The 13000-nt window shown below is 45.1% G+C and overlaps 1 protein-coding gene across 1 annotated transcript; it reads left to right on the top strand.

Moving 5' to 3' along the window:
• Window positions 1-2395: 2395 nt before the first annotated feature.
• Window positions 2396-8979, top strand: LOC307088766 (CD276 antigen-like). Its single transcript, XM_079754752.1, has 6 exons — window positions 2396-2650; window positions 3812-4129; window positions 5205-5465; window positions 5779-6078; window positions 6415-6487; window positions 8835-8979. Exons 1-6 carry the CDS (start codon window positions 2581-2583, stop codon window positions 8908-8910), a joined length of 1098 nt encoding a protein of 365 aa, XP_079610878.1. The 5' UTR covers window positions 2396-2580; the 3' UTR covers window positions 8911-8979.
• Window positions 8980-13000: the final 4021 nt, after the last annotated feature.

Below are 13000 nucleotides of genomic sequence, written 5' to 3'. Positions count from 1 at the left end.
ATGTAATTAATAGCCTAATCCAGACAAATGTTTGCTATAATTCTATCAAATACTGATGATCAGTTATGAAACTCTCCCTGTACCTGTATCTGGAATGTTGGGTCCATCTGTCCACAAATGGATGCTGGGGAACCTATAGACTATATTAGACTGCAACCAGCTATTTTTATTCAAGTTGTTTACAGGACACATCGAATAATACATAAATATTATATGATTTCGCAGTATCCTTGGATACCTATTGTTATTGTAGGGATTCTTATTATTCCATTTCTTTCTATTTTTTGCTCCTCAATTGATGAAAAATACTGATATTTGGTTACTGATATCTACGTCTTATTTTGCAGATTGACATTTGTTGCCATTGGGACCCATCCTTTCCGTCAGGATAGATTTTGCTGTACAGTGAAAATTTCGAAAAAACATTATTTTTCTTCTTCAGAACCATAGCTACAAATGACAAAACAGTTTTCATGGACATGATGTATGGACTTTCCTGATTACATTCTGTGAATTGGTATTGATTGTGTAAAAATCCCACAAGTCAGCTACAAAAGGAAGCAGAAACTTGCCATGCACATAGAGGCCCCCCTCCTGAAGTTTGTGTGTCTCTCTGAGTGTGCGTGTGCGTGTGTGTCTTCATCACGCCTCGTTCTTCATGTATAAAGAATAATACATAAATATTAACACATTATAATTGTTCTCTCTCTTTCTCCAGTCTCTACACCTGAAGAAATGATCCTGGTTGAGAGAAGTCCGCTGACCGGACCGGACAACGGAGGGGACTCAACGGACACTCCGAGCAAAGACGCTTGAACCCCCTAGAAAACAAAGCTCGCCCTAACACTGGTTTTGGTTCTGCTTGTTTGTTTTGGAAATGTGTTGACCACTCAAAAGAACTCTAGGATGAAAAACCAGCAGCTCTTTGGCCCCTCTGATGATGGAAGAAGGGTAATATATGTTAAATAGACCATGTGAAAGCTGTGGGTAAAAAGACCAACAAAGAGCCCTTTAAGTGGCTCGATAAGTGCTTTGTAATCCAGCATATTGTTAAGTTGCACTCAACTGCAGCTCATTAATTACTTTGTAATCTTTCTTCACTAAATAGTTCAGGACGCGTTTACTGAAAACTTTGACTACTTAACATTGACTATGTCCAAAATCAAGCCAGAAACAAACGGTTGAGACTAGTTCCCCAAAATGAGGTAAACCAAAGTAACTAGTATGTAGATACAAGACACATCCGCCGTTGTTGTTTTTTGTGTTGCACTCCCAGCAGAAACAAAATTGTTTCAGTGAATATGGATTAGTATTAGAAACACTGGATTTTTGGTCTGGGAACCGAAGCGCAGGAAAGGTGTAACATTATGCATGCCAAGCTGAAGGGCTGAACTCGGCAAGAGGTTTTTAAAGCTTTAATATTACAAAAGAAAACCGTAATCTACTGGCATTTTCTATTATACTATATTGGCCTGGCTCGACTCGGATTGACTCTGCGTGGAAATCCATTGCGGCTAAAATGGGTGACCAATCACCACAAGAACAGGTGTGGCAGGATCGCATTGTTCTTTTTTCTTTTGTTTTTTGCCTCCAATAGCAAACATTCCTTGAATGGTTGAGCTGTAATGCAGCAGGCCCAGAGGCACGAGAGTGTGATGACCTTGCTCTGGATTGTTGTGCAGGGGATTGTGGAGGCGTGCCTCAGGTGTGGCCGCAGGAGCTGCAACACACCTTATGTCAATTCCATTCAGGCTCCTCCACACTTATTTAAGATGGCTGCCAGGCAATCTCACTCTCTCTGATCCTACCCAGACAGCAGGGGTTTTGGCTTCTTTAGATGGATCTGATATACTACACTACATTATTCACACGCAACCATACACTGCAGACACTACTGATAATACTGATACATACTGGTACATTGTTTATCTTTATCTCTTTATAGAGGTTATTGGTTCTAAATAAATATACTTCAGTTAAACTTCCTGTGTGGTCTCCCCTTTTTGTCATGAACTACAAGCTAGTTCATGACAAGAGGCATGAAGAAGGAATAACATGACAGCCCTCAACAGAGTTCTGGTCCACACAGCCGTGTTTCTTATGGTGGAGGTCCTCATTCAGGGAAGTAAGCTTGACAAATAGCTTGTGTCACCTTGTTGTTGAAAGTGTGTCAACACACACTTATTGCTGCTCTTTTATTTTACAGTATAGCCTTCCATAAAACAGGGTTGATTAGTTTAAGACACATTTAATACATTGAAGATTGTTTGACATGCCCTTATGTAAAACCATTATTACGTCCACCCATTTGAATACACCTGATGGGAATGTGGCATGACGAGATAAATCCTCCAATTTGAGAGACAACCTCTTAACAACCAGGCATGACGTCACTGCAGTCCACCTGCACAGGTGAGGTAGGACGGGCACCGCAACATATTTCTCTCTCCTTGCCTCCTCCTCCTCCTCCTCCTCCACCCCATGAAGGGAATGTGGCTCAGGTCAAATGATCATTCCACTCTCTGGTTGAGGTGCTCTGCAGCCGACTGAGAGCCTCTATAGTCAGAAAGGATCAACAAGATGAGAGAACTCAACAGAGTCCTGGTCCACACGGCCGTGTTTCTTATGGTGGAGGTCCTCGTTCAGGGAGGTAAGCTTGACTAACTGTATGAACTAATATGGAGAACATTTCATTTCTTCTGATAATTTAAAAATCTAGGGGTAGAACCTAAACCCTTTCATCTTTCCTAAAATCAATCCTGTGTTTATGCCGGTCTCTGCCAACCACTTAGTGCGCGTTCCACTCTGCTCCCAACGCAGGTAGAGATATTTTTGTGACGTCAAAGTGTCTTTAGTATACTCTTCAACGTCCCGACGAAGGGACACTGGTGGCGAGGTGTGTGGGCGTGTGGAGCTCTGTCCGAGCCGCCGTTGATGACCGCGACCGAGAGAGGGTTAAACTCCTCAGACTCTTAGCAGGCTATAACACCGCGTTGTGTGCCGCGTTTCATGACCAACATCGCTCATTATAACGCTCATACACAATGAGGGTAGACTATAAATTCTTACAAAGTTCCTTGGGTCGTAACCATGGGGATGACACGCCCCTCCTTTGGTTAGCAAATTGGTTGGCAGAGGCTTGCAAAACAGAACATTTCCTCTAATAGTGATCAAATGGAATAGATAACTGTGTGGAAGATCATATACGACATATTGCAGCTTTGGAACAACAAAAATAATTGACGATTTTGGGTTCACTACCTCTTTAAGCAACAACAGATCACGGAAACATAGGGTACAATATAATAGTTTTGCAGTACATTATATGATATTACTACTGCAGTTCATATTTTTGAACTCTAGTCATACAGAAACCATTTGAAAATTCCACCAGAGGATAAACCTGCCTGATTACATTCACTAGCAGTCAACCATTGTTTGTGAGTCAAGCAAGTCTTTGTTTAGTGAGGTGTACTGTTCTGAGATAGAAGTGAAAGTGAAAGTGGTTTGGTGCAAGTGGAAGTTTGGTATATACTGTTTATCACATTGTTTACATGTAGTGACTTATGCAGTGCTATCACTATGACAATATGCTAAGGCAGTGGCTCTGCTGGGACACGCCCGATCCTGTATTTCACGCCCGTGGGTATCTTTCCAACATTTTACCCAATCACCAGAACCGCTGAGCTCTATTACTTGAAACTTTGAGGTTACACCTTTCCCTCACAGTTACATATGCCTTTTCCAAAAAGTGAATAAGAACTGTGTGCTGTTCTAACATCCAACCACGGTTGTATCCTCTAATCTCCAGACAACCAGGTGGGCTGTGTGTTTGGGGGGAGCTGTGTGCTGCCTTGCCGCTTCCCGCCTAACAGGGATACGGTCCTCCACTGGATCAAGGAGAATGGGAAGAACATTCAGGTCCACTCCTACTACGATGACCAGGACCAACTGGGATATCAGGACCCTCTCTACAAGGGAAGGACCTCCCTGTTCCATGACCAGATCTCAGGGGGCAACGCATCCCTTCGTCTGTCCAGGGTGAACCTCCAGGACCAGGGCAGGTACCTGTGTTACGCCAGCACTTCACAGAACAACCAGGAGACCTTCGTCATCCTGACAGTGACAGGTGAGCTCAAGTCCTGATGTCATATCCTATTTTAAAAATAATAATATTTATAATGCAACCCACTGAAGGGTAGTTTGAGCTCATAAACGCATTATGTTCATGTTTTAGCATAATAAATTGTGACCTCTGCATAGGCTTTGGCCAATACCAGCTGTAAGTTGATGGAGAAAGTTGTGTTACGTTTTGTCATTTTTCTAGGAAAGAAATTGTGTGTTTGGCTTTATAAGTACAGTAACAAAGGTCAATAACTCAGTCAATGGTCCACTTGCAACTCACAAATTTTACTCTTCAGATATAACCCTACAATCTGAGACCTGAGTTTTGGCGTTCCCATGTCAGTTCGGAGTGTATTTTGGTATATTTTCAGATGTGCGTTGCAGTGGTTCAGCCAGAAAGGTTCAAATGGACGAGCACAGAAAAATACGGGTGGGCAAGAGTATTTGATTGAATATAAAATAGGCCAAGATTAGCTGACAAATTACGCAGAAACATTTTAAACTTGCGCAAAACTGCATGGACCAATGCATCGGCTCGTCAAATTTAACACTTCAACACTTTCGGTCACAGCTGACAATACGGGGTTAGGCTTAACATTTTAAACATGCGCAAAACTGCAGGAACATAGCTTCGGTATGTCATCAAATCAAATAGAAACAGATTGGCCATATACGACATGCCTACTGCAAAGATGAAAACTTAACACAGAGAGAGAGAGAGAGAGAGCGAGAGAGCGAGAGCGAGATAGAGAGAGAAAGATAATGGATCAGCTCAATTGTATAGTGGAAGGGCTCTCACAGCAAAGTTCAGGAGGGGAGGCAGGGTTGAGCTACCGGCTGGAGGCGATTGACTTCTTGAGCTATCAGCGGAATGCTGACTAGCGCGTCTTCTTTTGATGCCATCTGATTGGAACGGCAGGACTGAAAAGTAGGCGGGCCTAGTGACTATGGCTCTGGTGGTTTGGTTAGCAATAATAACGAACTACGCCATTGATATCAATAGCAATGCATATGTTGCAATGAAGTGAAATATGGTAACTATTAGTTTCTTGTTTTAATGTGGTTTCATGTCGTCGCAGCTCCTGTTGCTAGAGTGGACATTCAGTTAGTGAACAACATTGTCACCTGTCAGTCTGGAGGAATCTACCCAAGACCACAGGTCACCTGGTCCGTCAGTCCTCGCCCGGCTACTGTCCTCCAGAACACAACCGAGGTCCATGAAGATGACCAGGGACTCTGTGACATCAGTTGCTCCTTAAGGACTGTTGACACAGAGTCGACCTACAGCTGCTCAGTCCAAAATGAACACAGTGCAAAGAAAGCCACGATGAGGCAACACCGTAAGTCATTGAATATCAGCAGGGCAACAGTCAAAAAGAAAATGTTGACTTTCAATGGTGGCAACTTAAAGGGGCCTGGCACGCTCGCTAGTGGCTGACATTAGAGAGTACTGCTTCAGATGTGTGTTTTGAAAATATTTTGGACTGCAACATCTACCCCATTGCAGAATAGTCGGACCATTGACATTATTGGTCAGGAATTTGCATTCTCCATTGGTCAATTAGGGAAAATTGTTTCATGGTCCAATTTCTCTGCAGATTTCACAACAATATCATATGTCTGTTTGTTCATTTGTGTGTCTATCTTAATCAGCTCCAATGCAAAGTGCTCCCGGGAGTGAGGTGTTTCTCCCTTGTGACGCCTCGGGGCTCGATGACATCACCTGGACCTTCAACCACAACCAGACCATCCTCAGAAGACAAGCAGGACAGGAGAAGGTGGTGGAACCAGAGTGGCAGCAGCATGTAAGAGACCTGTCTGAATCAGGCAGCCTCCTGCTGTATGTGACCTCATCAGCCCAGAGTGAAGGGACGTACAGGTGCACTCTCAGGTACGCAGACGAAGAAGACGTAAACCACATTGAACTGAAGATACTGGAGGACCCTGTTGAAGGTAGGCTCTTGGTGAAAATACAAAAGCAATCTGTGTGATGCTAAACCATCTGTGATATGAAAGCGTTATCAGGCTTACAATACTTTAATGATGTCAATCATCAAATGTAAAAGAAAAAAAAATCTTTTACATTTTTCACTAGGCCAAAAGTCAATTTATACATTGTGTTGAAACGTTGTTGACTAGGATATGAGCCTGAATGTGCAACTCCTGTTAATATTTTGAATTATTATAATATAATATAATAATTATAATAATAACTATTAATAATGAAAATAATAAATCATATTATTATTATTATGGAAGAAATAATCAACTTCTCTTTTTCTGTTTCAGAGAGATCCCATAGAACTCATTGGATCACATTAGGCGTCTTCCTTACACTTATCGTCATCTGCATCATCATCTGGTAAATATTAATGTACACAATTTATTCATGGAGATTTTGTCAAGAAAATGGTTTCCATGAGAGTGGTTTCCATGAGGGTGCGACTGAGCCTGAGGGTCCCCAAGCCTAGCCCAAAGATCCACCACGACTGGAAGACCTTTTCGGGAAGCCCCGACCTCCAAGCCAGATACACAGTTGAAGTGAGGAACCGCTTCCAACTGCTGCATACGGAGGAAGGCCCTACCACAGTGTATGAGCGGTTTGTTGCAGCAAACGTGGGAGTGCGTACCGAAGAAGGAGAGGATCAGAATCTCCCCAAGGTCTAGACATCCAGAGGTCACGCAGGCACGTGCAAAGGTGGAGGAGGTGCGACAAACCTTTGACCGCCAACGGACCACCGAGAGGCGTGGAGTATTGAACGAGGCCAAACAAAGACTCTTCAATACCTACGACAAGATCAAAGGGGAGGAGCTGATGGAGGAGGTACGGAGAGTGGAGGCAGCGCAGGGGGAACGACGGTACGGGGGGTCATGGAGGGTCATAAATGAGATGAGTGGGCGCAGGAGGGGAGGGAGGGACATGGAGCAGGCTGCAGCCCAGAGGACAGAGTGACCACCCGGTTCACCCACTTCCGGGATCTCCTCGGCACCCACCCCGAGAGTGGATGGAGCTGAGGAAGAAATATCGGCAGTCCTAAGAGATCTCAAAATTGACGATGGCCCCTTTACAATTAGCGAGCTTGCAGCAGTAAAATCCATCCTGAAGCAAGGGAAAAGTGCTGGGCCAGACGGCATTCCCCCAGAGGTCCTTAAAAACTGCAACCTCGACGACATCATCCTGGAGATCTGCAGCCTAGCTCTGATGGAAAACATCAAGCCCGATATGTGGTCTCTTTCCAACATCATCCCGGTGTCTAAATCTGGAGATCTCTCAAAGCCTACCGAGGCATCAGTCTGACATGTATCATCGCAAAGATGTACAACTGTATGATACTGAATCGGATACGGGGTGCCATCAACCCTCACCTGAGAGAGAACCAAAATGGCTTTAGAGAGGGGAGAGCCACCATATCCCAGATCCTAGCCTTAAAAAGGATCACCGAAGAGGTAAAGAAGAACAACCTGACAGCGGTCCTGTGTTTTATTGATTTCAAAAAAGCTTTTGACTCAATACACAGAGGAGTGATGATGACCATTCTTAAGGCTTACGGTGTCCCTCCTAACCTACTTCGGGCAATAGGTACCATGTATGAGGGCACAAGAGCAAGGGTGGCAACCCCAGATGGCGACAGTGAGGAGTTTGACATCCTAGCAGGGGTGTTCCTAACAAGGAGACACCCTCGCCCCCTTCCTCTTCATTATAGTGCTTGACTACGCACTCAGGCAAGCCATCAGTGGAAGAGAGCTGGAACTCGGCTTCACCATTACACAGAGGAGGTCCTGCCGTAGTCCTAACAGACCTGGGCTATGCAGACGACATCAGCCTGATATCGGACCGTGTAGAGCAGGCACAGGAGCTCTTGACCAGAGTGGAGACGGAATGTGCCAAGGTTGCTCTTAGGCTAAATGCCAAGAAAACCGAGGTAATCAAAACATCCTCCCGGACCATCCACCCCTAATTACAACAGGGGGCATTGCTCTGAAGGTAGTCAATGACTTCAAGTACCTGGGCTCATGGGTGAACTCATCAGAGCAAGACCTGAAAGTGAGGAAGGCGCTCGCTTGGAGGGCCCTGAATGGCATTGCCTGTGTATGGAAATCCAACCTCCCCAGAAACATCAAGCTCAGCTTCTTTTACGCGACCATGGAGTCTGTTCTACTCTATATGGCTGTGAAACCTGGACCCTGAAGCCCACCCTACAGAAGTCTCTGAATGGGTACACCAGAATGCTTCGCGCAGTACTTAACATCAACCAGAACGTGCATGTTACCAACAAGCATCAGTATGGTGGGCTACCAGGGCTGAGCGAGAAGGTAGCAGCAAGGAGAATGAGACTGGCCGGTCATTGCCAGAGACACCGCAAGCTTCCAGCAAGCAGGCTGGTGCTATGGGAACCAACACACGGGCATCGATCAAGAGGACGTCCCACATCAACATACGTGGGCATACTTCTGAAAGACGTGGGAGTAGAAAGCACTGGCGAACTAGCCAGATGCATTGAGGATCGAGAGGATTGGAAGCACCGCTGGAGGACTCGTCCGAGGACGACCAAGAGAATGTGACAGTTACACCTTGTTACTAATTAAATAGATTTATTAGGCAAATTATATAAAGTCTATTTGTACAGTGCTACCTTGTATGCAGTAGAATGCCAAAGGACTGAATGCAGTGGTGTAACAATATTGTTGAACTGTATGTTTGAATACAGCCTGCAGGTCAAGCAACATCCAGCACCAGATCCAGCCCTCCAGCTCCCTCCAGTGAAACACAGCCTGCAGGTCTAGCAACATCCAGCCCTCAAGCTCCCTCCAGTGAAACACAGCCTGCAGGTCTAGCAACATCCAGCCCTCCAGCTCCCACCAGTGAAACACAGCCTGCAGGTCTAGCAACATCCAGCCCTCCAGCTCCCTCCAGTGAAACACAGCCTGCCGGTCTAGCAACATCCATGTAATAAAATTTGCAGATGACACAACAGTGCTCGGCCTCATCACCGGGAATGATGAGACTGCATATAGCAAGAAGTCCAACTGCGGGCAGCATGGTGCAGCAGCAACAACCTGGCCCTCAACACAAAAAAGACCAAGGAAGTAATTCTGGATTTCTGTAAGACCGGACAACTGAACCACTCCCCACTCCTCATTGGGAAGGAGGTGATGGAGAGGGCCTCTACGTTTAAGTTTTTAGGTGTGACTGTGACGAAGGACCTGTCATGGGGAGAAACATCGCCTCTGCCACAGCAAAGGCCCAACAACGCCTCTACTTCCTCAGGAAGCTGAGATGGTCGAGACTCCCTCAGAAAGTCCTGGTCAACTTCTACCACTACAGTGGAGAGTGTGCTGACCTGGTTACCGGTGTGGTTTGCCGGCTGCACCAGCGCAGAGAAGGAGGCCATACAGCCGCAGCGAAGATCATTGGGGTCATCCTTCCAGACAACGTAACTATGTACAGCTCCCGCTGCATGCGCCGAGTGAAAATCATCCTCCAGGACCATCGACATCCAGCACACCACCTTTTTCAACCAATGCCCTCTGGGAGAAGATATAGGTCCATCAGGGCCAAAACGAGCAGGCTGGCCAACAGTCTAAACCCCCATGCAGTCAGGCTGCTAAATGGACAGTCTGCCCCCCCACACACACACACACACACACACACACACACACACACACTCCCCATTGGACCCCCCTCTGTGACATTATTGCCTCCCATACACCTCCATAACTATGGCCTGGACATTGCATTGCTGCAAAACACTCAACAACCCCACCCCCTAGCAGGTGTATTTATCTATTTATTCATTGCACTAAGCACTTGACTGGTTATGGGGAGTCTATGGGGTATTTATGAGATTTATGAGTAGTTATTATGAGTAAAGTACTGGGAGATTAAATTATGTACATGTATAACTTTGTGTAAAAACTGAACTGAACTGATCCAGCACTCCAGGGCCTCGTTTCCCGATAACAATGGATCGTCGCTCGTACGATCATTCTCACGATGGATCTTGCGAACCATCGTGAATTTCTTCGGAGCGTTTCCCGAAACTCCTCTTAACATGAACGCGCATTCGCTGCACTGACGACGTTCGTAGGATTGTACCTGTCCACTGACACGGTACTGAAACGGGCTATGACGCAGGGTGAGACGCAGGAATGTTGCAGGAAAATGGGGTTAAAAAGGGTTAAAATGTCTCCCCATCAAGGCCAACAGCAGAGTAGCCTACGAAAAAAATAGACTGCAATAATATGAATGCTAAAGATATTAAAACACAATTGATTAGGCCTAGGCCGACATATGCTATATCAGTCCTAATCCTGAACACACTGTGCACATTTTTTCATGGCATTTCCCCCCCTGAAATAATTCCATATTACAAAAATCCAAAATTGCTTGTGTGACAACTTCATTTATCTTAATGTGCTGATTTCTGAAACATACTTTGCGCAGCAAAGAGCCGACTTCATCTGATTCCGCATAGGTTTCATTGGTTAGCTCTCTAGTCTAGAATATTTGTAGACATTAAAAATGCAACGTTCCATTCATTCATTATCATTCAAACGCGGAGGCTAGGCATTGGCACATGGCTATTGCTGACCTGATTAGGAGAGCTTGGTCTAGATCCTGCCCATATTGGGCAGGATGAAGTAGGCTATAGGCAGGGTTCGAGTTATGATTCCATCTCTGTGGGGGTCTCTTAAAATTGTTGACAGGGGGGGGGGGGGGGGGAAGACTGTACCGGCCTTGCGCTGAGTTTTTGACGGGGGGGGGGGGGAAAAATAGGACGTGAATATGGGCTATTATGACACGGCTCTTCTCAATGCCGTGGAACGCTCCGTTCACTTGCATGGGCCCTTCACAACAATGCCAGAGTCTTCTAAAAATACGCCTTGTGAAGTTATCTTTTTGTTTGGCAAGTAGCCGCTCATTATCGAAAATAAGCCCCTTCAGGTCAAAGCAAGACACCTCCGTTTCGCGTCGGTGTCCGGTTCGCCCTGCCTGGGCTTATTTTCCCGACAATGACCGGCGTTCTATTATCCCTTACTTAACGTCAATATTACTCTGCATGTGGAAGGGAAAATAGCTTTATTTGTAATTACAATATTATGCTGCTGTATTTTCAGAGACCCCCACAGATATTTGAGTTTGCTGCTTTCATGGGAGCCAGACCTCTCTCTAGGAGCTCACTGGCTCCCACCTAACTCGAACCATGGCTATAGGTCTTTTTACACTGCCGAGCCAGTTCGGTCGCAGCTTGGCACGCCCGGCGATTTCACCTTCTTATCTCAAGCTTCCTGTGTAAAACCGAGGGGGTCAAATCCCCCGTTCGTCACAGCGCGGGCTTTCTTGGTTCACTGGGGAAGGCGGGGCTGTGCACGGAGTCTCTGACCTCTTTAGAATAATTTGTATTATTGCATACTCCCGAATGTTTTAATTTTTTTATGAATGAAGACACCCGCATGCAATAATGAGTTCACGTCTGAGTGTAGACTACAAACGCGATTAACTATGGTCAGGGATGTTCGGTACGGTCTAGACAGGGTTCAATAAATAGAGAACTTCATCACAGCCTCACCGAAGCGCCTACAGTGCTTAATGCAAACAATCGCAACAAAAGACACCCGCTAGTCTCAGCATGATGCATGTCTAGTAGCCTTTGTCTTCTGTCATTGATCAATATGAGGACATTTGAACCACGAAGGTTGAATTAAAATCAGAGGGAGACAGCAAGTGCAGCTTGAAAGCGGCCTCCCACACAAGACCAATGGAATCATTTGGTTTTATTATATGCCTTGTGACGTGGCATTTGATCGGTACATTTCGGCTGTGCATGTATTTTTGGAATTTTAAATTGCTGCAATAAATTATGTTGTTGTTGACTTCTAACATGTCTCTATCTTTGCTGTTTAAATCTAACCAGTCCCTCCAGAAAAACGCGATTATGCGATCGCATAATTCAAATTAATTAAATTGCAGATTTCAGCGCAAAATATGCGGGGCGTGCATGATTTCATAATCCCCGCATTTTCGTTGCAAAAAAGTCACATATATCTTAGCAGAAAGTTGAAAAATGTTGTGTTTACGTCACACAAGAGCAGCCATTTCCCCCTGTTGCCATGGAAACGATATGAAATGACATAATTACGCGACGTGAATGTCTTTGAAAACCCGCATTTTTTTGCAAGTTCCCGCAATTTTTGCAAGATCCCGCAATTTCATTGCATAAAATTGCATAAATATGCTGCATATTTCATCGCATTTTTTAAGAAAACGTGCCGCATAATCAAGGATTTTTGGCCGCAACAATCACAGAAAAACGCCGCATTTTTTTGGAGGGACTGTCTAACAGTAGTCTATGAGTAATATATCGACGGTAACCACTGTTTTTGGTTGTGAAATTGCTCAAGCTGAGAATTCCGTGGTATTGGATGTGTTTTAATAAAACGCATCTAATACTAGGAATGTCCGCTGGTGACGCCAGTGAGGCTATAGTAGGCTAACGATGCTCTTAGCATCCTACGAGTACCCCTGGAGTCCTCGTTAGCTACGAGCGATTTCACAACGTTCGTTACCAACGATGCTTTCGGGAAACGGTGTGAAAACTGAACGATGCTCGTACGACGCACTTCACGATCCACTTAGGCTAACGATGCTTTCGGGAAACTGGGCCCAGCTTCCTCCAGTGAAACACAACCTGCAGGTCTAGCAACATCAAGCCCTCCAGGTCCCTCTAGTGAAACACAGCCCGCAGCAGGTGAGTTTTGTTAATTGTATGTTACAGATGCAGTCAGGGAATTAATACCAATATATCCCAATATTTATAATCCCAATGGAATGGGTCAGGGTTTTGCATTTTCCATTGGTCAATTCTGATTCTGA

This window comes from Pollachius pollachius (assembly GCF_949987615.1).
Source record: "Pollachius pollachius genome assembly, chromosome: 17".
Classification (NCBI taxonomy): Eukaryota; Metazoa; Chordata; class Actinopteri; order Gadiformes; family Gadidae; genus Pollachius; species Pollachius pollachius.
This window is presented reverse-complemented; position numbering and strand designations above follow the sequence as displayed.